Source organism: Poeciliopsis prolifica, unplaced genomic scaffold, assembly GCF_027474105.1.
Source record: "Poeciliopsis prolifica strain line A6 unplaced genomic scaffold, Auburn_PproV2 SCAFFOLD030, whole genome shotgun sequence".
Taxonomy (NCBI): domain Eukaryota; kingdom Metazoa; phylum Chordata; class Actinopteri; order Cyprinodontiformes; family Poeciliidae; genus Poeciliopsis; species Poeciliopsis prolifica.
This window is the reverse complement of record NW_026562405.1, coordinates 4,908,571-4,934,569: the sequence shown is the minus strand read 5'-3', so window position 1 is coordinate 4,934,569 and position 25,999 is coordinate 4,908,571. Positions and strand designations below refer to the sequence as shown.

The 25,999-nt window shown below is 42.0% G+C and overlaps 3 protein-coding genes across 5 annotated transcripts in view; 2 read left to right on the top strand and 1 right to left on the bottom strand.

Annotated features, from left to right (window-relative positions):
* The first annotated feature begins 1,211 nt into the window (after positions 1 to 1,211).
* LOC129372720 (complement C1q subcomponent subunit C-like) lies at positions 1,212 to 4,922 on the top strand. The gene is made up of 7 exons (XM_055050177.1): positions 1,212 to 1,324; positions 1,557 to 1,660; positions 1,733 to 1,795; positions 2,693 to 2,846; positions 3,732 to 3,872; positions 3,963 to 4,086; positions 4,651 to 4,922. The coding sequence occupies exons 2-7, from the start codon at positions 1,561 to 1,563 to the stop codon at positions 4,783 to 4,785; spliced, it is 717 nt and encodes a 238-aa protein (XP_054906152.1). The 5' UTR covers positions 1,212 to 1,324; positions 1,557 to 1,560; the 3' UTR covers positions 4,786 to 4,922.
* Positions 4,923 to 7,813: 2,891 nt separating this feature from the next.
* Positions 7,814 to 11,631, top strand: LOC129372718 (complement C1q subcomponent subunit B-like). Its single transcript, XM_055050175.1, has 5 exons — positions 7,814 to 7,910; positions 9,105 to 9,270; positions 9,758 to 9,989; positions 10,633 to 10,750; positions 10,831 to 11,631. The coding sequence occupies exons 1-5, from the start codon at positions 7,908 to 7,910 to the stop codon at positions 11,038 to 11,040; spliced, it is 729 nt and encodes a 242-aa protein (XP_054906150.1). The 5' UTR covers positions 7,814 to 7,907; the 3' UTR covers positions 11,041 to 11,631.
* A 1,276-nt stretch (positions 11,632 to 12,907) lies between these two features.
* The window catches only part of LOC129372683 (filamin-B), a 58,110-nt gene continuing 45,018 nt past the window's right edge, over positions 12,908 to 25,999 (bottom strand). The window contains exons 33-50 of one of the 3 annotated variants that reach the window (XM_055050107.1): positions 25,706 to 25,789; positions 24,602 to 24,704; positions 24,383 to 24,523; positions 23,658 to 23,786; positions 23,385 to 23,558; positions 22,326 to 22,484; positions 21,668 to 21,871; positions 21,436 to 21,588; positions 21,228 to 21,350; positions 20,107 to 20,358; positions 19,386 to 19,652; positions 18,915 to 19,052; positions 18,717 to 18,832; positions 16,530 to 16,662; positions 16,082 to 16,258; positions 14,925 to 15,143; positions 14,638 to 14,847; positions 12,908 to 13,809 (exon numbers count right to left, since the gene is read on the bottom strand). In XM_055050107.1, coding sequence (XP_054906082.1) covers positions 13,622 to 13,809; positions 14,638 to 14,847; positions 14,925 to 15,143; positions 16,082 to 16,258; positions 16,530 to 16,662; positions 18,717 to 18,832; positions 18,915 to 19,052; positions 19,386 to 19,652; positions 20,107 to 20,358; positions 21,228 to 21,350; positions 21,436 to 21,588; positions 21,668 to 21,871; positions 22,326 to 22,484; positions 23,385 to 23,558; positions 23,658 to 23,786; positions 24,383 to 24,523; positions 24,602 to 24,704; positions 25,706 to 25,789 — 2,970 coding nt within the window. In that variant the 3' untranslated portion in view covers positions 12,908 to 13,621. The remainder of the gene's footprint in view (positions 13,810 to 14,637; positions 14,848 to 14,924; positions 15,144 to 16,081; positions 16,259 to 16,529; positions 16,663 to 18,716; positions 18,833 to 18,914; positions 19,053 to 19,385; positions 19,653 to 20,106; positions 20,359 to 21,227; positions 21,351 to 21,435; positions 21,589 to 21,667; positions 21,872 to 22,325; positions 22,485 to 23,384; positions 23,559 to 23,657; positions 23,787 to 24,382; positions 24,524 to 24,601; positions 24,705 to 25,705; positions 25,790 to 25,999) is intronic. The other 2 variants (XM_055050105.1, XM_055050106.1) reach the window with 2 other exon arrangements.

Genomic DNA, 25,999 nt, shown 5'->3' with positions numbered 1-25,999 from the left:
ACAGATTTACTTTCACGAGTGGAGTATTACAGTTTTTGCTGTGATATTCCACAGATCTTGGAGTATTACTGTGTATAATATTGCATGTATAATTCAAAAATGTTATACTTAACCTAAAATACAACAGACACAGAGACAGAAAACAAAGGGAAGAAAACAAAACAAATAAAGAAGAGAGGTAAAGAGTTAAAAGGAAATAAAGAAAATGAGAACAGAGGAGAGAATGAACGACAAGAAACGAGAGAGAAAAAGACAAAAACTGAGAAACCATAGTAACAAACAATATAATCAACTTATAACAATGACATTATCACTGCTGCAGTAATAAATGCAGCTAAACATAAATGTGTGGCTGAGTTTCTAATGTTGGGACACTAGTCCTCCGATCCAGTTCTTCAAGTGATAGAAGACTGACTTTGTAACTGTCTTTATGTGTCTCTGAATGTCCAGGTCAGAGTTCAGCCTGATCTTTAGCCTCCAGCTGTAATAACTGAAGCTGTGCGTTGACTCTTGCTCACTCCTCTTTGGGTCCAAAGATAAAACCTTCAGTTCTGTTTCTGTTCAGCTGTTTGTCTGTTCTCAACATTTATCCAGTGATTGGTTCTGAGTCACCTGGTGACATCATGAGGTAGATGTTCATGTAGTTACTGAATCACGGAGGTCCAGGACTGAGCCTTGGGGAACCCCGCATGACTTCTGTCCACTTTGATGAGAAGTTTCCTATTGAAACAAAGAAATCTCAGCTCCTCGTGTCTGACTGGACCTGGCTGAGCTCTGGACCAACTAATGTGAAAGTCAACGGTGTGAAAAGCTGCACTGAGGTCCAACAGAACCAGCACTGGTTCTTCCACACTCCCATGTTTATATGGATGTCATTGAACACTTTGACTAGACCAGTCTCAGTACTGTGGAAACCATGGAACCATGTTTGTCGTCATGGTTTCACTGTTGATTTTTCCTTCACTTTTCTGATTAATGGAAGATAAAAAAAGCAAATATGGCAAGACCTGTTGAGCAATAATAAAAACAAACAGACACGATGACTCTTATTCCCTCCTGTGGTTCTGATGAGGTCCAAACCGTCTCTGAATGTTCTGGATGTTGAGTATTTTGTGAAGTTTAAGTCGATTTCCCGGGTCTGGGAAGTGACTGGTTTGCTGTTGGGACTCGGTTCTGTCTCTGGATCTCTGTGGCCGTCTGAACCCTCCCAGAAATGCAGAACTGTCGGCTCAGAAATCTTTCCTCACACGACTTTGTGCTGACTTCCTCGTCCGGCCGCTGCAGGACTCGGAGCTTCTCTTCAGTTTGGTTTTCAGTCCCTCGGGTATGTTTTGGATCCTCAGTGAATTTATTTTAATGCTGATTTTTGGTTTTATGGTTATCTCCTTTATTAAGTTTCTCAGGTTTTGTCAGACTTTTCACTGCGTCTCCTTCTTAATTCCCTTCTCCCTGTTTTTTCTTGAATATTTCCTGTTATTTTCTCCTTTGACCTGATTTTCTAATTATATTTCATTTTCACATATCTGACCCCTCTCCTCTGGTCTTCTCCTCGTTAGCTTCATGCTCCTCCGTTGTTTCCTCCTTGCGGGAGCTCTGCTCTCATTGGCTGGACCTCCTCTGGTCGCCATGGAGACATGTCCAGCAATGCCAGGGATGCCAGGTGTGTATGGATGTTTGCACATCAGGATGGACTGTTTGTCGGGGGTTTCTGTGACGTTTTGTGCATCCTCAGGTATTCCTGGACTTCCCGGTAGAGACGGCCGCGACGGGCAGAAAGGAGAGAAAGGAGATCCAGGTAGATTTTCCAAAGCGTTTGTCATGTTTGATCTTTCGTTGTCAGATCCGGTTTAATGTGGTTTAATATGGTTTTGATGGTTTTCATGTTGAGATATTAATTTATGTTTTATGGTGATTAACTAATGCCGCTGAAACTTTCTTATTTCTTCACATTACAGCCGAACATTTTAATCTATACCAATGGATTTTGATGCAATGAACCAAAATACCACAACGTGGTGAATAATTGGGTCTAAATCATTTTTGTGTCTAAATGCACCAAAACCCACTAAAGGAAACGACGTGAAAACCTGAAAATGGAGTTTTATCAGATTATTGTAGGATTTCTCTTTTTGTCTTTGGCTACGAGCCATTTCTCCCGCTAACGCTAAACTAGTGGGTTTGTGTTGGCTGTATGTACCCAGAATGCCCTGGGTTGTAGTCCACTTCCTGCTTTTGGAGCCAGTCTGCTTAACGTTCACACATGCATTCAAACTGAACCAGAGTTCACTTCAGCTGAACCGAGACCGAGGTCTGCAGGTCCAGAGTTCAGTTCCACATTCACAATTCACCAAACGAACTGGAGTTCAATTAAACAGTTAAAGTGCACAGATATTTTAAATTATTATCAATTTTAAATGAATATAAAACAACTTTCTCTTCATTTCTGTACACATAATCTGGTTTGCCTAACTCATTTTAAGAGAAAAATTAAATATTTTTGGTCACCAAAAATATTTAATAACATTTAATAATATTTAATAATATATAAAAACCAGGTTAATTTCTGTTTCTAGTTTAATATATTTTAAAAATGTATTTCTCAGTATGAGATTGTAGTGGAGCAGCACCGATCTGGTCCAGGTTCTCTGAAGAAACAATAAAATGAAAACCTCCACTTACTGTCGTTCACCAGGAGCAGAACGGACCGGCAGCCTGGGGCCCCAGAAGGGCCTGAAGGGGGAACCAGGCCTGGCGGGACCGCCTGGCAAACGAGGCCCGTCAGGGGAACCAGGAGAACCGGGCAGCGAAGGGATTCCTGGGCTTCCAGGAGATCCAGGAGAAGCTGGGTACAACAACTCTGACAAGCAAAAATAATAATAAATCTCATTTTTATAAAACTTTACAAGAGAAAGATAAATAATCAACATTACAAACACCTCAATGATTTAAAATAGTTAAAATATTTATTTTATATGCAGGAGTTTCAATGCAGAAACAGAACCTTAAATTAGCTTAAAAATAAAACATTCAGAAAAAGATTAAAGTGTAAAATTTCAGCCAGAAAATGAGTTCAGCCAGAAAATGAGAAGGAAGAAATCTGCCAAAGCCACCAAACACTTAAAGTCTTTAATCTGAATTTTATTATATTGCAGTGCATTGATGAATTAAACCCCTTTGAAAAATATTAAGAATTTTTTTGTATTTCAGTTTATTTTTAAAGCAAATTAACAGCAAAGTTTATTTTAAAGCTGTTTAAAGACCAAATGGTCTAATTCAACAATTAAATCAGATTCAAGCTTCATTATTATTAATTATTATTACTTTCATCATTATTGCAGTCTTGTTGTTTATAAATTGTTTTGAAAACTTTTAAGCTGTTGTTAAACTTTTGTTGTGGGAAAATAAAGTCTGTTTCTATTTTATAACAGGGAGCTTATTTTCATCTAAAGCTACGCATTAAAGTCACATTAATTATCAAAGGAGCCTGAAAATCACATCAGATTTTCACTTCCTGGTCAAGCACAGGGTGACTGCAGGGTGGAACAACCTTGTTTTAGCCAGAACAGACCTCCACCAGAAAAGCACTGGAGGCGAGGAAACATGTGGCCTAAACCAAGTCGAATGAGGAAATAAACATAGCATTGCATTAATTCTGTCACTCGCTGAATAAAATCTGGTAAGAAAAAGTTGATTTGTCAGCTTCAGAACCAGAACCTTCCTGTTTTCTGCAGGTCGGCTGCGGATCAGCAGAAGGCGGCCTTCAGTGTGGCCAGAGCAACGTCTGTGTATCCTGGCAAAAGCAGCACAATTCGGTTCTCTAAAGTCATAACGAACATCCAGAATGACTTCAACACAGACACGGGACACTTCAGGTGAGCATTTCAAACTCTGCTTTCAATTCGATTTTTCCAAACGAGGTTTAAGAATCTCTCCCTCCTGCCTTTGCTGGTGTTGGGCTGCAGGTGTCGGGTGTCGGGGATGTACTACTTCGTGTATCACGCGTCTCTGGATGAAAAACTCTGCGTGCTGCTGAAGCTCGACAACAACCTGCTGACGTCGTTTTGTGACCTTCGCCGCAAAAAACAGGTCAGAGTGGGAGGCGACTCTTCAGTTTGTCTTTTCTATTCAAAATCCAGTCCTGAGAGGAACCGTCCTGAACCATCCCTGCTGAAATCCCGTCAGCGTCTGCTTTCCCTTATTATTGCACAGATTGAAATTACAAAAATACATTTGCTTAACGGAAACAGCAATTTTGAAAAAACTCAAAAGTTATAAGGATGAGGAGGTTTTTCAAGAGTCATGTTACTACTGGCAGAAACGCTGAAGAAGACGTCAGGAAGCAGTGGGAGGATGATGGTTTGTTTTTGTTTTGCATTTGGCTCCATAAAACATTTTGCGTCATTTCAACGTGTTGAATGACACAAAGTGTAAAATCGCCAACTACAATTTCCCAAAAACACCGCATCTGTAACCCTCAAAGCCTGAGCAAGATGCCGACATTTACTCTGATGTCTGAATTATTGCTGAACTCTGTTAAACTTCTGTTGTTTGGGAATTAATCTGGTTTTTCTGCAAATCAAGAAACTACCAGCGTATTGATTTCCCTTGATGCACATGAAGCAGTCAGACTGAGGTCTCCTCTGGTTCCAGGTGACGTCGGGCGGGCTGGCCGTCTACGTGTCTCAGGGTCAGGAGGTCTGGCTGGAGACCCGGGAGCACAGAGGGATGACAGGAAGAGGAAACGGCTTCAGCATCTTCTCTGGGTTTCTGCTGCACCCTTACTGACCTGCAGCATGAACCTGTTCAGATTTTACTGAAAACCCAAACAGATGTTGAGAATGTTTTTCAGTTTAATTCATTTCCTCGGTTGGATTTTTATCACTTTTGTGTCACCAGTAAAAGATTTTCTGCTCAAACCTAAACCTGTCCCATTTCTTTCATTCCTTTATTTTTGTATTTTAACTCATCATTCTTATAAATTATGAACAGAGAGTGGCAACAAAAACTCTAAGATTTCTCATTGAGTTCATTTCTGATTCCAGTTGGAACTAAATATTTTGATTTACCAGAAGAAGAGAGAAGTTTTATTTATCTGCAAACACCTGAGACCTTTACCTGAGTGGAGATCCTCCACCTTCATCTTCAAATCTATTAAAATCTAATAAATCAAACGTTTGTGCTGCTATCATTTCAAAGATATTAATGAAAATGTTTCTGTAGGTCATTAGAGGTTATCATCAATATTTTCTAACCAAAAGCAGCACAAGCAGACAACTAGACTTTGACACTAATTTTGTTAGATTTGACTAATGTAGGGGGACGTTTGACCTATTGACCTTTAGACTTTTATTTATATTTTCAAAGCAAAAGCAACACAAACAAAAAATATTGCTGCACAAACCAACACAAAGGAAGTCGACTTGATTGACAACAATTTGTCTAATTTGGAGAAGCTACATTAAACATTTAATGTAGCTTCAACAGAAACATTTATCGTTTAACTAAAAGTTTAAAAGCTAAATTGCCAGTAATTATAGCGCTTTATCCAGTGGATCCCAAAGCACTTCAACCTACATTCATGTTTAGTTGGAACTGTGACATTTACAAATGTTTGATTGAAGAGGTGAAAATAAAACAATCTACAGTTTTCCTGCTAAGTTTTACTGTAATTTTACAATCAACCCCATAATACAAGCATTTTATTGATGGTGTTTTGTGTTAGTTGGTCTTATTTTATAACTGTATTATAACCAACTCTAAAATCAAAATAATGAAAATTATGGAATGTGATGTTTTATAATGCAAAAGAAGAAGAAGAGTTGTTTTCTGGTGTGCAGGACGTTTTGTGTATTTAACATGATGAGTTCAGGATGGGGAAGATTAAACGTTGGAAGTGTTGATGCTTCACCTCCCAACATTCTGATTCAGTAATTTTGCAATCTTTTGTTTGTGGACACAGAAGTGAAATATTTAAACAGGAAGTTGGTGATAAAGAAGTGATGATGAAGCAATAAAGGGCAGATATAAAACCAAACATTTCACATTTTGTTCCGTTTTTCTGAACTTCCTGTCCAGATTCACTGAAACACAGAAATGGATCTGCATGGATCTCAGTATCTGTTCCACAATTGATTTAATATCGTCAGCAGAATCAAGCTACAATATTTTTATATCAATAAATAAGCTGCTCGGTCAGCTTCTCTTGTGCTCAGATCCTCTTTTTCATTTTTCATTCTGGGTTGGTTTTCTCAACCAAACCACAAAGGACAAAAACAATATGAATATGTAAATGTGTTTTGAACTAGAACTGAATTTTTGACCTCATGGATCAGATTAAGTGTTAAGTTTCACTGGAGCTGGCAGTGAAACAAACCAGAGGAAAATAAAAAGTGACCATTTTGACTCTGCAGGGACACTTTGTGTGTTTCTGTGCATCGTGCAAAAGTCTCCATTCAAACCCTCGTTTCCAAGCAGCCAGTTTCCCTGACGCCCCTCAAATGATCTCATCAAGTCTTTCTGCTGCTCTGAAGGTGTTTTTAAGTTTTCCTTTAGTTTTTGGCTCCTGTGTCACTTTAAAAAATGAGAATTGAATCAAGATGTTGGAAAGTGACATGTAAAAAAATAAACTAATGAAAGTTAGTCTGCAGGATAACTGAAGGGAAATTTATTTTGTTTTATCTGTTAATTATCCTATTAATTTTATGTCTCTGTTTTGTTTTTGTTTGAGCAGAGGGACATGTTAGGAGGGACAGACTGTTAATAAAAGTGGGCCCAGGTTGGAACCTTGAGGAACCTCACAGTTAATAATGTGTAATTACCAGCTGGATCAAAACAATCCCTCCCTGGTTTGGTCGACCCCTGAACATATTCATTAATTTTCTACATTCACCAGCATTGACTATTTTTGATTAAGTTTAATCCACGTGTTTCTGATGTCATCATTAAGCATTTGTAATGAAACTACCCAATGGGATTAGAGTGGAGAAGTTAAACGATGTTAATCCAAACATCGTTTACGCTCCTCGTTTTCTACAATATTAATTAAGCGGCTTCTGGATTCAATTGTTGCTCTGGTTTTTATTTAAGGGTATCAGAGTGAGGTTGTTGAATCTTAATCAGAAAAATTTTCCTCAATCCATCCATGGTCTCCTGGTGGGATCTGGATGGGTTCTGGTGGCCATCACTCACCTTTTAGAGAGACCAATTAACCTGACAGTCATGTTTTTGGACTGAGGGAGGAAACCGGAGAACCAGAAGAGAACCCGGAAAGGACCCGGAGAGAACCTGGAGAGAACCCGAAGAGAACCTGAAGAGAACCCGGAGAGAACCTGAAGAGAACCCGGAGAGAACCATAAGAGAACCCGGAGAATCAAACCTTCTGGCTGCAAGGCAACAGTGCTACCAACTGCACCACCGTGCAAAAAAAGAGAAAGATATTCCTTTCATGTCATTTAGTTGTACTACTTTGTTTCGGTCTGTGATATTAAATCCAAATAAAAATGCATTAAAACATTTATTTTTTATCCTAATGCGATGAAGGGTGGAAAAGTATGATAACTTAGCGTGGCGTTGTGGAAACTGTCAGGATTTAAAAACACCAGGCAGGTTGTAAAGTCCAGAACTGGACCAGGAGTCTGACTTTAAACTTTGGATTTATTTAAATTAAATAAAGTGTTCTCCAGGTGATAAATTAATATTTAACACGTTTTAAGTCATTATTTTCCCAGCTTCCTACAGTGAAAGTCTATGTTGTATCCTAAAAACTGCTTTAATGCTTCAATGACACCAGCAGAGGGATTTTTGCTCTCTTCAGTTTCACTTCATGTTTTCTTTCCGATTCTGCATAGCAGGACAACTTTACATCGTCTTACTACTGCACCGCAGGACGACGGACATCATTACTGCAAATGGTGAGACTCATATTTTATAAAATGTTGTGCTACATGAAGTAAAGTTCAAATCGTAAAAGAAAAACGTTGCTAGATGAAGATGTGTGCAGCTTCCCTGAAGGTCAGACCTTCAGAAAACTGACGAAAAAGCAGCAAAGAGATGCTGGATTAATGCTGAGATAAAATTAAATGTAATTTGCTCAAAACTCCACATAAAATCCAGATGAAATGTTAAAATGAGTTGATGCTCAGTTTGTCTAAATAATCTGGATTACAGCACAGATTAAGATAATTTAGGTCATGTTACTTTATTAGTGGCTAAAGTGAAATTACTATATTTGAGTAAGATTTCAGACATTTTTATATCAATTTTGTGGAGTGTGAAAAATGTATTATTCTTCCTCTTTAGGCTGAACTATTGGTGACGAATTTTCTGAACTGGCCAGCTCTCTGGATTGTGATTTTCCACTGGCTTTAAGAAAAATACATAGACTGGGAAAAAAATAGTCTGTTCTATCATCTCTGCTGTCCTCAATATTTGAAATGAGTTTCAGTGATGGTGAATTGCATGATGCCTTACAATTCCTGCTGACAGCAGGCAAAACATGGAATAATGCTGCATTTGCCCACTTATTGATGGATCTGCTAGATATTGTTTGCATTGCTCCATCACAATAAAATACATTTAAATGTGGGTTTTAATGTGAAAAAATGTGGGACAGTTCAAGCAGCATGAACGCTGTAGCAGAAAATGTGGAAAAAAACTAAAAAAACAAAACAAAAAACTCTCTAAATTCTTGCTATTTTGAGTTATTTGGCAAAATCTATGTGCTCCATACAGAGGCTTTGGGTTTCGGGCGGTTATTGAGAAGCCTTTTAAATTGTGAACATGTGACATGTGGCCAGTTTGAGACTATGAAGCTTACCGGAAGTCGTCTGCTGTAAACAAAGCGTCCTCCACTGCAAGGAGAGAAGAGCCGATCTGAACGTTAATGTTAATTTAATATTTGGGCCACCATGGACTGAACGGCTTTGTTCACGTCCTCCGCTGTCATCAGACAGACTGCGAGTCTAAAACGGCGCAGAAAATCAACCACATTTTTCACAACTTGTTCTGTTCGCAGGTAGGAGAACCGAAGCTGAGAGGAGAAAGCTCAGACTGTGTCGCATGATTTTGAGTGAAAATCTATTTCTAATCTATTTGTATTTGTTCAGGCCCCCCAGTGGCTGAGCTGCAGTACTGCATGGCTGCTTCTCTTGGTCTGCATCGTCCCGGTGGACATGCAGTCCTGCACCGGAGGAATCCCCGGGATCCCCGGGATCCCCGGGAGCCACGGACCCAACGGACAGGACGGTGTGAAAGGGGAGAAAGGAGATCCAGGTGAGCTGAACAGAACTTGGACTCCAGTTCATCTTTTTCACTTTGTGGTGATACAGTAGAGGGAGTTTGGTGTTTCAGCAAACATCTTTTACGTTTCTGTTTTTGATTAGAGCCCTGAGTGAAGTTGCCCCCACAACAATTATTTAGTTAGATTTTGGGTAATGTGTGTGTGGGGGGGCTGGTTGACCTTTGAACTTTAATCAAAAGCTTCAAAGCAACAGCAGCTCAAAATATTTTGCTGCACAAGCATATCGAGTTGATCGTCACCAGTTTTCTCTGATTTGAAGGAGGTGGGAGGCTGGTTGACCTTTCGTGACCTCTGGAAACATTTATTGCAATCTTTAAAATGACAGCAGAAAACACAAATTGTTGCTGCGCAAATGTAGTTGAGTTGATTGACACCAGTTCTGGTAGATTTGGAGAAGGTTTTGGGGAAACGTCACTCAGTCCGATGAGGCATTTAATCAGTGTTTACCTCCCTGAACAGGTGAAGGAGGTCAGCCAATCAGGGGTCAGAAAGGGGTGGCAGGTGTGCGGGGCCCGCCGGGCCGGCCCGGTATAAAGGGGGACATGGGTCTGCCGGGCCCTGCCGGATTCCCGGGGCAGAAAGGGGAGAAGGGAAAACCCTTCAGCCTGTCCAACAAGCAGAAATACTTCTTCTCCAACAAGAGAGCCGTTTCAAATGTAGCAGAGATGAATGCGCCGATTAACTTCAACAGGTGAGAGGAACCGGCCGAAGTTCTGGTTCATCTGGACTGAAAGGTTCAGATGGAGCCGAAATCAGGATCCAGACTGGAGGCTTTACTGAGGCCAACATGGATCCAACCGTACATCCAGCAACGCATCCAACAATACATCAATGCATCCAACAATACATCAATGCATCCAACAATACATCAATGCATCCAACAATACATCAATGCATCCAACAATACATCAATGCATCCAACAATACATCAATGCATCCAACAATACATCAATGCATCCAACAATACATCAATGCATCCAACAATACATCAATGCATCCAACAATACATCAATGCATCCAACAATACATCCAATTAACCATACAGGATTACATCCATCCAGCAATACGTCTGACCCTTCACCCAACCGTACATCAATACATCCAACCCTCTAACATTCCATCCATCCATCCATCCATCCATCCATCCATCCATCCATCCTTTCCTAACCATTTATCTGCAGTAACCTGGTAAAAAAGCTGCAGCTCTTCTGAAGTTCTATTACAGATGAACTTAAACTTGTTTTCTAAAGCAAAAACCTTTTATTACTCCAACAAACTGTAGAACCAACATTTCACTTTTGAACAAAATAAACATGTGCTTTAAACTCCTGCAGAGTGATTTTGCCTGAGTTGGCGCTACAGTTTCAAGGAGAGACGCTGGTAAACGGGACATTCCAGTGTAAAATCAAAGGAGTGTATTTCTTCAGTTTCCACGTTTCAGCAAAGACCCGAGTGAGTCTCATGTTCTGCATCAGACCGTCTGCTTTACCTGTAGATGCCAGGCTGAGTTTCACCATGATTTCACCACCCAGGTGTGTCTGAAGCTGATGAAGGGCAGCCAGGAGCAATTCACGCTGTGCGACGGCGCCGACGGTTTCTTGGTCACGTCCGGCTCGGTGGTTCTGGACCTGGAAGTCGGAGATACAATTTTTGTGGAGCCAACCAGGTACAACGGCATAGTGGTGTCACAGAGCAGCACCAGCCACAGCTTCACCGGCTTCCTCATCTTCCCCACCTCCTGAACCTCCAGCAGACATTTCAACCAGGCAGAGGAAAAGTCTTTCCTCCAAAAATTACATTTCACGTTTCTCATGAACACTGATCAGAAAATCTTCCCCATTATTTTTAACTGGTTTCCAGTGCAAATATCCTTGTACACTTGAAATAAAACAAAACTAACTAATCAGTATTTCCGCAAGAAATCTGATCTCGTTTCAAATCAATAACTCCTTAATTATCATTAAAAAGTTTTAGTTCCACTGGTAGATTATTTCACTCTTAACATGGGAAAAATGTCTTATAAGCAAAATAATGTTATAACAAGACATTTGACCAATGACTTCCAACAATATAATTAATCCAAATAATTACATTAACAACATATTTTAATAAGAATTTATTGACTGAAAATAAGCTACTACATCTCGCTAAAAAGTTATTTATAAATTAGTTTTCTTTTTTGTGTACTAAGATATTTGCACTAGAAATAATCAACTCAAAATACTTGGTAAGATTTTGTGTTTTTGCAGCGAATTATTGTGATCGTACTGAAACTGGAGTCTTATTGGTTTTGTAAAATCTTGGTCCAGTCTAAATAAAGTAAAAATCAACCAGCTTGCTTCATGTTTTATTTCACCAACAACTCATCAATGCGAGAGCAGGGAAAGTATTTCATGTTGATCTGTGACATAAAAGTGGTTTGTTGTAAAATGACTAAATATAGAAAGATTGTGGAACAGATGTGGATATTTTTAGGCTTTAAATATCTCAGGAAGTCAAACCTGTCAGTTAACAGATTCCTCTGACAACAGGAAAAAACGCTGCATAATAAATACACAACCTGAGTAATAATCAGTTACCAATAACTCATCGTATGGGAAAAGAAGGCGACTTTGAGGAGCTCACACTGCAACTTCATCTGCTTTGAATTCAAGGAAATAGTTTTAACGGGTTATTGATGATGATGCAACACTGGATTTAAAGGTTAAAGTTCAACAAACAGGTCAGTTTACAGGAAAACCAGTTACATCAGGCTGCTAAACTAAAACCAGTCCAGTCAAAACCTTCAGCTAGAAACCCACGCTCTTATCACAACTCGACTCTGTTGTTGCTCCAAAGTGTGCAACATGACAGCAACAGAGTTGCCATCAAAAATGAAATAACTGGACTTCTGGTGGCGCCGTGCTTCGACACCGTCGCATTCGGTGGTGGCTCCTGTGAACTTAGTGACTGACTGGCAAATTTTATGATTTACTGGAAACTTTAAGAGAATGACATCAACAAGCAACACTGCTGGTAAACAACATCCCGACCAAAAAGAGACAAAAAGAGCGACTCTAGGCTAACACTGCAGCTAGCGACAGAAGCTAATGAAAAACTGAATTTATGCTCCGCTTTATTTTTATGGATTTTCTAAGCTTTCCATCATGTTACTTTATTCCCTCATTAAAAACGTACCTGGAGTGTCGCTTTGATTCTTTCATGCAGGTTTGAGAAATCCTTTAATCTCCATGGCAACCATTCAGCTGTGCAAAACGCCTGGGTGGACCAAGCCCCGCCCTCAGGGCGTAGCTCCTCCCCCACTCTGCTCTTGCAGACTAGCAGGTTAGAACATCAGGGGGTTCCTAGGGAAGCCATGTTGTGATAACTTCCTGAAGGCGGAGCTTCAGAAAGAGAAGCTTTTAAAGAGACAGAGGCCCAATTTCAAGACATTAAATCAGAGTAAATTTCTTAAGTCATATTTGATACAAATTTTTAGAACAATTTCAGGCATCGGTTACTTGATTATACTATAAAATGGAACTATGAGCCTGGAAACACATAAGTACTGACACTTTAAAGTATTTGTCTTAAAAGTTGTTTAAAAAAAAAAAAAAAAAAACATTCAGATTTAATTCATTTTTCTAGATTCCAGTTTATTTTAATTATCAAACGTACAGTACATCAGATCAGGATTTAGTTTCACATTCCCCAACACAAAATGAGAAGTTTCCCCAACCCTCTGATACAAAACTCATTTTCATGTTAAAGTATCAAAAGTAGCAGTAATAAAGGCGACGGCATTAAGGAAGAGACTCAACGTTCTCCAGCTCAGATCATGATGACGACAGAGGAAACGGATCAGAACCAAGCCACTGGCTCAGGTAGGAAGTAGCAACCAGCAGCTTGAAGGCAGCGTAAACTGTCAACTTTTATGGCAACATCAAGGAAGAGATGCATTCTGGGAGTGAAAAATAATCAGTAGTTTCACAAAGTAAAAGGAAGAAGTCCAGTTTTTCCCCAATCGAGGTGAAGAATCACCGTTTGGCACCGACTTGGTTCTGTTGGCCGTTTGTGGACCAACCAGCTCAAAAGGAGTTGAACAGGAAAGTGCTTTGTTATTCCAGCTCTAAGTAATGCTTGTTTTCCCCAAATCCAGTTTAACGTTTTGGGATGGTGTCGGGATTCTTTTTAGCGTTTTAACTACATTAAAATGTTCAAGCAGAAAATCCTTGTTTTTTTGTTCAGCAGCGTTTCATTCGACAGTAATCTGCAGTGCAGTCAATGTTTCCTCTCCAGCTCAGCAGGGACGCAAACGCAGCAGACGGCTTTTCCCGCGGTGCATCATGGGACGGTGACGTTGAACGGGGATCCTGGGATGTGGTCGTCGCCCCACTTCACCACCAGGACGTAGCCGCCGCGTTCCTTCAGCACGTAGCTGACGTTGTACTGCAGGTTCCCCAGATGTTTGACCAGAACCTCCTCACAGGGGACCTGCGGGCCGTACACGCCCACCAGCAGCATGTTCTTACCTGGGAGAAGAGAAACGGCATTACAGAACCAGAACTCCCACGAGTCTGACTCGAAAGAGATCCGCGCCAAACGACAGCGGAGCCAAGACTTTGAGACCAACAACAGGAAAGTTTACTGACACTCTTAACATGCAAGAGAAAAATATAATCAACAAAATGGCTGCAGTTTGGATCGACCCGTATGAGACGATGTGGACAAGCTGCCGCCGATATGACAGGAGGGAGAAACTCATTTTCATCTTGGGCCAAATCAAGAGGATTAATATTCATAAAAGGTAAAATTTATATGGAAACCTTCCTGTACAATCTGCACTTCAGGAAGTGATTGTTTGGAACAGACCTCTCTCTCGGTTTCATTTTTGTAGTTTAGAGTTTTGTGAAATTTAACAGTCCAGATTTGCTCAGAAAGCACATCCAGCTGTTCACTGATGCATTCTGGGTACAGAATAAATTATTTGCTGAACCTCCTGAGAAGCATGAGGAGAGGAAACAAAACTGTTGCGTAAACAGTGTTCACCTCCTTCAAAATAAGAGCATGAATAGAACTGTAATTGAATTCTTAAAAGGCGATAATCTAAACATCAACACAGATGTTGAACTTTATCCAGCTGAAAGTTTACAGCAAGTTAGAGAGTTAGAATTTATTTGGAAAAACGACTAACGCTAACGCTAGCTACAATGCTAAACAAAGTTAAATTACAAGTGTTGACAGAAATGGCGGTCCGTTTCTGTGAACACCGTTGGGACGGAGCGGTACCGGACCATCGTTTCTGTAAGTCATCCTCAGCTCCAGTTATTGTAAAGCCGGCAGCGGCCGCAGCCTCCTACCAGCTTTGCTGCAGTCCACAGAGAAGTTGCTCTTCTGGCCCACAAAGGCTTTGCTCAGTCCGGGTCCTCGGCTCAGCACCTTGCTGGCGTCCGAGTCTCCCGGTCTGGGCATGGCGCTCTGAGCGGAGCCGCTGCCGGCCGTTCGTAGAGTCGGATCCAGCGTCAGGGTCGACGTCTCGTTGGCGTTGGTCACGTTCACCAGCCGGTTACCTGAGGAGACGCAGCAGGTCGGCCGTGAGGTCAAAGGTGCAGCTTTGGACCCGGCGGGGATCGGATCTCATCCGTACCTGTGACTCTGGCCTTGAAGGGGCTGCCGGTGACGTGGTTGGGCCCTCCGTATTTGACGCTGATCATGTAGGTTCCCGGTGCCATCGGAGTATAGTGAACTTTGTAACCTTCGGGGATTTCCTGGCAGTCCATCTTCACTTTGGACGGACCCTCGATGGTCACGGCCAGCGCTCCGGGTCCCGCTTTGGTGTTGTTGATGATGAACTCCGACTGGGTCCCTGCAGAAAACAGACAAAAAAAGAATCATTCAGGTTTCCAATTTCAAGCATTTCAAGGCAAATGCTCAAACTCTTCCAGCACCACAATTTGGAAATGAAACAGACATTTTCAGCTCACAGTGATCTGACATGATAAAATTGTCGTTTTGAGACCATATTATGATATAATAATGCAAGAAAACATTCTCAGATCAATAACCTTAAATTCTAATTAACATTTAAGACTAAAACTGAAAAACACATTAAATATTCAAAATAAATAAACAATAAAATGAACCAGAGTCTCTATAAACAAACTTTCCTCCAAAAATCAGTTTAGTTGAGACCAAAGAACCAAACTGAAGACTTTCATCATCCAGCTTTTGGTCAACAGAGGAAAACAATCATTCAAATGGAAATGATTGAGTTTGTCTTAATTTATGATGCAACTAATTGATTTATTGGTTAGTGCAATAGCATTCTACAGCATCAACTAAAATATAACATTTTATTTTTGAAATGCGTCTCTTGAGCCCCTGACTGGTTCAAGTAAAAAAGAAAAATGTATTTTAAGAAATGTTTCTGCTAAGTTTTCAAGCATTTAGCAAACAGAAATAACTAATAATTCTAACTGATCCAAAACAAGAGAAGTTTCCTCTGCTTCAACAGAAGAAAAATATATTTACGTATAAATACAAAAGTTATATATTTGTTATCTCTAAATATTTGGTTTCAACTCCAAATAATGATTTCCAAATGTAGCGATTTAATCAAATGTTAGATTGAACTTCATTAGAAAATAAATAAGGACTTTATGAAGAAATAAATCAATTTCAAAACCTTTAAAACATGAAATTGTTTCCCTAAAAGCATCTGAGAACTCGGATGAATTAAAACGTGTCGACTGAGGAAACGTCCATAACTGACGGACAGGAAGTCAGACTGAACAGGTGACTCACCTGTGGTGCCTCTCTCCAGACCGGATCCGTACGCCGTCACCAGACCGGGCTCTCCGCTCTGCCCCGGTTCTCCAACCCGGACCTGGAAAGGACTTCCTGGGATGTGAGAGCCGTTGAACTTGACGTCGATGGTGTGGACGCCGTTCTCCCTGGGGATGAAGCGGATGGCGTACTTATCTGGAAAAAAGGAAGAGATCCTGATTTACCAGAACGGAATCCAGAATCTCAAGATGACAAACTTTTTTTGACAGATTCTCGTCTGAAGGACAAACTTTGTTGTTTCAATGACAAATTCTTGTTTCTACAAACTCGTTTAACGTCAAATTTCTTGTTTTATCGAGTCTTTTTGAACGAGAAACCATGATTATATCAGGCAGTTTATTAAAGGTCCGTTTTTGTTGTTTTGCTGCAAATCGACTGTTTTGACCCCAGAAGACGGCAGGCTGACCTTTCTCCAGCTCCGTGACGACGCACTCCTCCAGCGCTCCAGACGGACTGTGAACCTTCGCCTCCAGCTTTCCCTGCGCTCCATTCAGGCGCACCGCAAAGGATGCTGGGTGATTCGCCTTCAGACCGGACTCCTGATGGGAGGACAGATCAGGAACTTCAGCGAAAGCAGCGTCTTCTGGTTCCAGTCGGATTCAGACGTTCTGATCGCGTCACCTACCTGAGCTCCTTCCTGCAGCTGCAGCAGACTAACGCAGTCAGAGACTCAAAACTCATTATATTTAGGCCGAAAATCTCATATCTGTATTTTTCTTAAACAAATATTTTAAAAACAAGCACAAAAAACCACTAAAGTTGAGACAAAATGAGCCTTTTGCCACATTGTGGACAAACCATGAAGTTAAACTTATTTTTTCCCCCAAATATTTTAAAAAATTACTGTTGATTAGCTCTATAGTGTTCCGTCTTTATAAAATAATCTTTATAAAGACAGAAAACATAAAATTTTACATTTTCTGGCATTTTGCAAATAGAAATAATTTTAATTGCAATTAACTCAAAATGGGAGAAGTTTAGAGAAATTTAACAGACACAGAAAAAAATTTGCATTTGTCTTTAAATATCTGGTTTGAACTACAAATAATGGTTTCCAAATGTAGGGTTTAAAACAAATGTTAGATTGCACTTCATTACAAAACTGTGCCGTTTAAATATAATTTTAAGGATTTTATGCCGAAATCAAGCAAAAACACCTAATTAAAATCCATATAAACTAAATTTCTTTAAAAATGACCATTTCTAAAGTGTGTTCTCAGTCTTTATAGAGTAATGTTTTATTTTAAAGGATAAAGCTCCACTAGAAATAAATAAAATTATTATTTTGTTCAGATTCCTCTGGAATTGAAAATGAGATGCAGAAACTTTATTCAGACCAGAATAAACATGAGGGCTGCTGCAGTGCTGCAGCCAGAGCTGATGGTGGCGCTGTTAAAAGCCTTTAAATGAAACACAAGAGAAACACCGACTGTTCCACACCGAAGCAAAGGAGGGACGAACCAGAACCAAGCAAAGAACCAGACAGAAACGGATCCAGTTTGCATGAAATCATCTTCTATTCTTCATATTCTGTTTTTTTGGGCACTCAGTTTAATTTCTGCAATGAGTTTGAGTTAGAAGATGAGTTTTGGTCTTTAGTTAGTTTGCTTGGCTGTGGTCACTGTCCATGGGAGCAGCTGCATAACAAAATCCAGGGTTTTTTTCCCATAACGAAGGTTTGACAATCTGAGAGGTCCGATAACCGACAGGAAGAGAATTTATTTAGGTTTTAACCTGAAATGAAAATTCAGAATTGCTGCGGCTCGTTTTTAAAAAGAATGAGTTTTAGTTCAGCTTTACTGAGCCAAAATTAAATGGTATTGAAGGTCCATAAAACCGGAACGGACGTCGATCTGATTAACTGAATGCTTACAAAACAGCCGAGTAAATTAGTCCTTCAGAAATCAACTGAGAGGCTCAGCATGAACACTAAACACCAACTGCTGGCAGCTGGTAACCAAACAAATATTGATCTTAATCTGCTGAATGTTTACAGAACGACCCACTAAAGTAACTCTTCAGAATGTATCTGGAAAAATTAATTTAGGGGAAGCGAAGTGCATTAAACGCTTTTAGAGTTAGTAGAAATGCTAAACAGCTAAACTTACTTAAATTCTTAATGAACTAGAACCAAAACCTCGACACAGTTGTTGAATTTTCCTGGCCTGTCTTAAAAACTTTATGTGAAATACATCAGCACTTCAGAATGAAGAAAATAGATTTTGGGTCAAGCTGGAGATCAGCACCAGAACTCCTCCTCCGTTATTTTCCATAACGGTGCAAGAAAATGGAAGATTAAGAGGAATCCAAGAGCGATGAGCAAAAACAGATCAGCTCCGCTACTAGCAGAAATGAGCTACCAGTTCTGCCAACAATGATGCCAGTTTCCTCTCCTCCTTTATGTCAGTCTATGATATTGTCCCATCTTTATTTTACAGATTTGAGTAACGTTTTTAACACGTCTTGTTGCGTCGGTCGAACTGTCACAGATCAGCAGATCTTCCATTATCTGGGAGTTTTATGCAGCTGCGCCCCAACGTCCCTTCAGGAAGCAGGAAAAGGCAGGGTGTGGAGGTGTCTCCTCATGCCTCACCTGAAGGCCGGCAACAGTGAGGCGCCGCGCGTCGTTCACCGGCGCCACGACCGGGACCAGGTAGGGGCTGTCGGGAATGTGCTGCTCGTTAAACTTCACCGAGATCTCGTAGTCGCCTGCAGAGGAGGGAGCGGCAGTGTGACTCTCAGCTACCTTCAAAAGCAAAGCTGCTGCATGAACCGTCTGAGTGCTAGCTACCGGGCTCCTGAGCCACGTAGGAGATCCCGCAGGATCCGTCTTTACGGTCGTCGAAGGAGATCTCCGCCCTGCTGGGACCCTCCACGGCGACGGACAGACCGCCGGCGCCGGCCTCACGCGTCCAGATGCTGAACTCGGCTGTTATCGGGTCAGAGAGGAATGAAAATCAGCCCTGATCTTAAAGCTGCAGGACGTCACGTCTATGAAAACAAACCGGCCCCCAGTGCCGACTAGAAACAACCAATGGGAGCGCCTGAGCGCCGCCAGTCACCTCCACATGGCGCGTAAATATGTAAAAAACCATATGTGGCATAAATATGTTGAAGCTTTTTATGTTTTTGAAACATAAAAATCCTATTATAAATAACGCAACTTTTTATTTTTACTAAAAAGGACTTATAGAAGCTACAAACTGCAGCTTGAGTTTGTACATGTGGGGAGGCCGGTTGACCTTTGACCTCCGGTTCGTACCTGGCTCCCCGGCCAGCGCTCCCTCCAGGCCCGGGCCGCCGGCCGTCACCTTGCCGGCGCCGCCCTCTCCCAGCGGGCCCACGGTGAACTGGAAGGGGCTGCCCGGTACGTGCACGCCCCTGTACGTCACGCCGACGCTGTGCACGCCCATCTCCGTGGGAACGAACCGCACACAGTAGGTGTCGTTGCCCATGGAAACCAGCTCAGCGGGCCGGCTGGCTCCAGACGGCGAAGTGACTTCGGCGGTGATGTCCTGCATGTCCATCGCTGCAAAGAGGCAGAACAACAGACTTAATGTCCAGATGATCTGACTCTGGAAGAATCGACTCGGATTAAAGTCTTTCTGTGACGCATTAATTCGACCCAAATCTGGAAAATCTGAGGAAGGAAAAACTCAAACAGTTCAGAGTTTTTTTCTCAACTGAGGAAAACATTTTGAAATAATCAGCCTGGATGTTGACAGAAACTTCATTCAGACCAAAACCTCATTTTCTTTAACTGCAGGTTGAAATGGGGGATATTTTGTATTTTTCATCTCATCACCATTATATTACCTGAAAACGTTCTCAAAACAATAATACTGTTTATCGCAATAACTTCCAACTAAATGCATTTTCGTGGGGCCTGGTGAAAAGTTATAAACCTCCTAATTACTAACAGCTGCGACTCAGAATGAAGCATTTCATGCAGCAAACCTTGCGCTCCGTGTTTAACAACGCACCCTCCGTCCCAGCTCTGCCAGCTGGACCGGGCACATCAACAACCCAAAGACCCGGCGCCGCTCCCGCCAGCACCAGACCCGAGAGGCCGGAAATGAGGCGCACTCTGCCCAGGGAGGGGCTCTGATCCTGGGCAGCAGCAGAGGGACGGCCGCCCCAACCGCCGGGTCTTCCACACCACCAGAGGGAGCAGTGAGAGCGGAAAGAGGGGCGAGAGAGGAGCTGCTGAGATAAAACCAGGAGGAACCAAGTAGCTGGAGAGAGAGGAAGATGGAGGAGACACACAGATGGAGGGAGAGGAGAGAGGAGGAGGAGAGCAGGAAGGGGAAGAGATGAAGAGAAGCTGAGGAAGATGAGAGATGATGAAGACGGGGAAATTAAGTTAGAAGAAATAAGGAAAGTAGAATCAGAAAATGACTGATCAAGTTGAGAGAAGAACAGAAAGCTGGAAAACTGCTTCCCTTCTTCAGATTTATAGTTGGGTGTTTTCAAACCTGATAGTCCAGTAAACAATTCAATTCAAACTAAATACTTAAAAAAAACAGTTCCCCTCCTCACCTGTGGGGGCGCTGCATCAAAAACAACAGAAGGAAACAATACAAAAACACACAAGACGACAATGAACACAACTTCCTTCTTCACAAAAAGTAAAAAACGGAATAGAGTGAGATTTAAGCAATTGGAGGACTTCTAGCACTAGGCTAGCACTTTGGTTGCATTTACCCAGAATGCCCTGCTGTGTAGTCCACTTCTTGGTTTTACAGCGGTCTCTGGTCCGCTTGGTGTTTGCGTTCACGTCAACCGGACCGAGATTGAGGTTTATAGACAGACCAGAGTTTGATTAGCATTCACATCAAACAAACCAGACTTTAAGTCGGCTGGAGTCGGATTAAAGCGAACTAAACAGATCTGGCGAAAAAAAGCCGTAAACAACCACTGAGTAAATGCAAAACATAACCTGAACCTGCCTGACAACATGAAGTAGACAAGAAGAAAAAAAGTCTCAGAAGCAACTTGTCATGTTTCCTATAAAAAGCAAAAAGTCAAAGAGGGTTGAAAGCTCTACAAACTCTTTATGGCGGTCGCCCAGGGCGGCACCAACACATGGTCAGAGTGTTTTTACCGGGTATCTTCAGGTTGAGGTCGCACATGCTGCCAACGCTGGCGACCGACGCCGCCTTCTGCCGACAGGTGATGCTCTCCCGGATGCGACCTTCACCGGTCACCCTCACCGTGAACGGACTTCCTGTGAATAAAAACAAAGCTTCATCAAGCCTGCGGGCTTCAGCAGGAACTCCTCCTCAGAAAACCCCATCTCTAGCTGGTCTCGCCTGGAACGTGTTCCTCTGCAAACCGGATGGAGACGATGTAGTTTCCAGGTTCGGTGGGACAGTAGGTGACCTCGCAGGTCCCGTCGTCCACGTCCTTCGTCTGGATGTCCACCTTACTGGGACCTTCGATGGCCAGAGCCAGGCCGCCGTAACCTGTCCAAACGCAGAGAGCAAAGGTTGAGGTGCAACGCCGCGTCGTTTGGGTCGTCAGCGGTCAGGGCGCTGGACTGACCTGCCTCCCGTGTGTCGATCACAAAGCTGGCGTTGGTGAAGGTGGTGGCCTGAACGAGGCCGTCGCCGTGAGCTTTGACTCGTCCGGCGTCTCCGATCTCGGACTGCACCACGTTGATGGTGATGGGGCTGTTGGGGACGTGCCGGCCGTTCTTCAGGATGCTGACCTGGTGTTCGCCCACCTCCCTGGGGATGAAGGAGATGCCTGCGAGGGAGACGGGAGGGAATCGGTCACCTGACCGTCATCAGTGCTGGAGGACAAAACGATTCCTTCACTGACCAAAACCGTCAGGAAAATTAAACCCGGAGATGCAGGCTTTACGAATTCACCACGTTTATTTTGCAATAAGTGATCGCTGTGGTAGTTTAGCCACTAGACTGATGAATCAGTCTAAGCACATCTACATCTTAAGGTTGTCAAAGTCAAGCTAGCATAACGGACCCAATTCCCCCTCACTCGATTAAAAGTTCTTCCTGACCTTCTGACCTTAGTGTTGACTATTAGTAGCAAAGCTCAGGCGTCTATTTAAGTTTTAGTCCCTTGTATCGATAATCAGAAGGCTAAAATCGATGCCAGTCATCGTTGGGAGACGTTTCACGCGTGACATCACAATGCAACGCACCAATAGAAAGCAGGTTAAGAAGCAAACGCGTGTTACCGATGTGGTTGTTGGCCATCCTCTTCAGCAGGCAGGGCTCGTCCCGTCCTGATGGCGCTCTGATGCTGGCGGTCAACACGCTCAGGTCCGTCTCATTGATGTCCAGGAAGAAATCTGCTGCAGAGCCCAGTTTAACCTGGGAGCGGCGCTGGTTGTCCTCTGGAAAACACGACGACAGGAAGACAAACGTTTTATCCTCCAGCTTGGAGCAGCTGAGAGGCTCACCGATGAAATTACATTCATGAAGCCCAATTCAGAACTAATGACTAATCTGGTCGGGTGATTAAAATGGACGAGGGGTTTTTGTGTTTATTGTTGCATTTTTGTTCAGTTAATTATAGCAGAAGCTCAACATGTTGATTAGGTTAACAACTGAAATCCATGAGAAGCGGAGTATTAAAATATTCTAATAGCTCAGCTTCAAAATATATATAAATTAGTATGCACAGTGGAAGTAAGGTGAAATAAAAATTACACGGATAATAGACAAAAAACCAAAGAAAAAAAATAAAATTTATGCAGAAAATGAAAAGAGAAAAGAAAATTGTAAAAGAAAAAAGATGAGAAAGGACAAAAAAGGGGGAAAAGGACAAGAAAAAGGGCAAAACAGAAAATTTCTAAAATAAAAAATGGACAAGTGAAAAAACGAGCAAAAAGAAAAGGACAAGAAATAAAATAAAAGGGGAGAAAGTTTTAAAAACATTTCTGTTCAGCCTGCTGGGACTAAACACATTAAACAGAAAGTTTAGTTTATGTAGAAATTAAACATCTAGAAATGTAGCGTTTAGTTTCTATGTTCCTCAACTCTGGAACAAACTCCCTGAAAACCTGAGACATGCAGAAACTTTTGCCTCCTTCAAACAATAAATTTATGAAACTTTCTAAAGAAAGCTGCCAGTCAATTTAAATGCTCTTTGCTTTTCTAACTTGTAATTATTTTCTGTGAAGCATTTCCAATGAGGTGGAGGAATGCAGCGTCACCGTAAAAGTAAAATTTTTCTGTAGTGTGTGATTGCTGCGGTCCCGTTTACGACTCTGTGTGCTGATGTGGGTTCTGACCCGTGATCCTGGCCGTAAACGGGCTGCCTTCGATGTGATCTTCGTTGTATTTGACCAGGATGTTGTAATCGCCAGGCAGTGTGGGAAGGTAGCTGACGGTGCACGTCCCGTTCTTGTTGTCTACGCAGCTGATCTCCGCTTTGGACGGACCCTCGATAGCCAGGTCCAGACCGCCTGGAGAGAGAGAGAGAGACGTTTAGATACGTTAAAAGGTGAAGAGTGTGACATTTTTAAACATTTCTAAGGTGGACTCGCGCCTCTCCTGCCGCGTACCTTCGGAGGCGTCATCTGTGCAGACGGTGAAGGTGGCCACCTTGTTGGCGACGCCGTAGCTCAGTCCGGGCCCGAAGGCCGTGACGTTGGGGCTGCTGCTGTGGTTCACGTAGAACTGGAGCGGAGACTCTGCAACAAACAGAACAATCAATTTATAACATTTCTTTTAAACAGAAAGAGTGACTGCAGGACAGCCAAGTCACAGTTTGTTTTAAAACATCCACGGAAGTTTGGAGCAGCAAGACATTAACTACTTTAATCGGTTCTGATTTACAATATGATGACGTTCTCCAGCTGCAGTTCTTTCTCTGGACAGCAGGTGTCTCTAAACTCAACACGTCTCACCAATTAACATTGAAGGTTGTACCGAGGGCTGATATAAAAACTGGTAATTTTATTAAATAAAAATGTTTTGGGTTATTTTAAATATAATGCAAAATAAATAAATTATTACCAGAGCAAAAAGCAAAGAATTAGACTGAATACACCCGTCCTTATGGAGCAGGAACATCATCACAGATACCTAACCTGTAAGTTTTTTCAATATCGGTACCAATACAAATAACATCGGATCGTTGTTTCTCTTCCTGATGTGATGTCACCAGGTTAAAGTGAAAGCTTCTTATTAAGCAGTAATATTTATGTTTTTTTAACAGTTTTCTAATTGATTAAATCGCTCTCAGATTCTTGCAGATGTTTAAAAGCAGCTTTGCGTCGGTACCGACCTGGGATGTGTGTGCCGTTGTACTTGATGTGCATCTCATGCAGGCCGGCCTCAGTCGGGGCGTACTGGACTATCACCGTCCCGTTTCCGTTGTCTGCGATCAGCGGCTGCGCAGACTTACCTGAAGGCATCAGCACCTCACCTGCAGAGAGAAACGACAGTGAAGGCATCATTTCTGCTCTCCGTTCCCTCTGCGCCTCTCCTCTGTGCCAGAGTTTACCGGTGATTTCTCCCGGCCGGAAGGCGAACGGGATGATCATGTCAAACGGTCTGAAGCCACTGCCGTTCACGCTGCTGACTGACTGGTAGTTCTCTGGCATCACCTGGACGACACACAGGTGGAGAGGGATTAAAGCTGGAAACAGACTCGCTGAACGGCACTGCAAACATGCTGCTGCATCCAAGCCCCGCCCACACAGGGGCATCATGGGAAGTGTGGAGCAGTGAAGCGGTGAGGAGGAAGACGAGAGGTGACCGTGATGATGCAGCCAGTGATGAAGAATGGAAACTTTAACCCCCTAAATGAGAAAAAGCACCGTCAGCAGAGCCGCCCAGAAACCTGCATGATGTTAGCAGTGTGCCGCAATCTGATTGGCTGAGAGGAGAAAGGGAAGCGATGATGTCATAGAGGAAAAGCAGCCGAGTGAGAGAACTTTGAAACGGAGAGAGAGAGAAGTTGGTGTTGAACCTGTAGCCGCTCACCTGCAACAGAAAGGTGTGTGTGTGTGTGTGTGTGTGTGTATGTGTGTGTGTGTGTGTGTGTGGGTGTTTACATCCATGCTCACAATTTAAACATGAACATTTTGTAACATTTTTCATTTAACCAACTCAGTTGCAAATTCCTCTGAACTTCAGGATTTATGTTGAAAATATTCCAAATGAAATAATTTTTAAGTATTCTGATTCAAAGATGACGTTTTTCTTCATTATTTTATATATAGACATTGTCCGTTTTGTGTTGAAAGATTAATCCATATGGATAAATACGATTTGTTTTCTTCAAACTGCTCCTTTTAAATAAAACTTGTGTTGACATGTTTATTTTAAACTGTAACTCTACAGTCTATTTGCCGTTAATTTTGATTTTAACCATAATTTATCCAGAAAAAACCCCAAACCTGAACAAATTATTAAAATCAGACCAATCTTTATGAAAAGAAAAGATGAATTTTGTCGGTAATTATTACAAATACCTGGAACATGGCTGTGTGTGTGTGTGTGTGTGTGTGTGTGTGTGTGTGTGTGTGTGTGTGTGTGTGTGTGTGTGTGTGTGTGTGTGTGTGTGTGTGTGTGTGTGTGAGAGCTGGTGAGTGTATTGTGCTACCCATGGCTGGAAGCCAGCGCTAGGGGGACCGGCCTGTCTCTGTTGCGCCATCTGCTGTTGGCTGATGGGAACTTCATCAGTAGCCTGAGGGACACGATAAAACGGATTATTTCTAATTCAAGAAAAAATAAAAATTCAAGAATAAAGTTACCAAGAATTACAGAGTTCTTCATAAAAGTATTAATTTCCTTTAAAATATCATTTAAACCATAAACTTCAGTGGATTTTAAGGGGGAGGCCCAGCCCCCTTGGAGGCGGGGCTAAGTCCACCCAGGCATTTTGCCATGCTGAATG

What these genes read in the sequence shown, in the direction of transcription:
- LOC129372718 (XM_055050175.1), top strand. An exon ending in AGGGGAGAAAGGAGATCCAG is followed by an intron (nt 9,271 to 9,757) that starts GTGAGCTGAACA and finishes CTCCCTGAACAG; the next exon opens with GTGAAGGAGGTCAGCCAATC. An exon ending in ACGTTTCAGCAAAGACCCGA is followed by an intron (nt 10,751 to 10,830) that starts GTGAGTCTCATG and finishes TTCACCACCCAG; the next exon opens with GTGTGTCTGAAGCTGATGAA.
- LOC129372720 (XM_055050177.1), top strand. Translation starts at nt 1,561, where the DNA reads ATGCTCCTCCGTTGTTTCCTCCTTGCGGGAGCTCTGCTCTCATTGGCT. An exon ending in AGGAGAGAAAGGAGATCCAG is followed by an intron (nt 1,796 to 2,692) that starts GTAGATTTTCCA and finishes GTCGTTCACCAG; the next exon opens with GAGCAGAACGGACCGGCAGC. An exon ending in ACCTTCGCCGCAAAAAACAG is followed by an intron (nt 4,087 to 4,650) that starts GTCAGAGTGGGA and finishes CTCTGGTTCCAG; the next exon opens with GTGACGTCGGGCGGGCTGGC.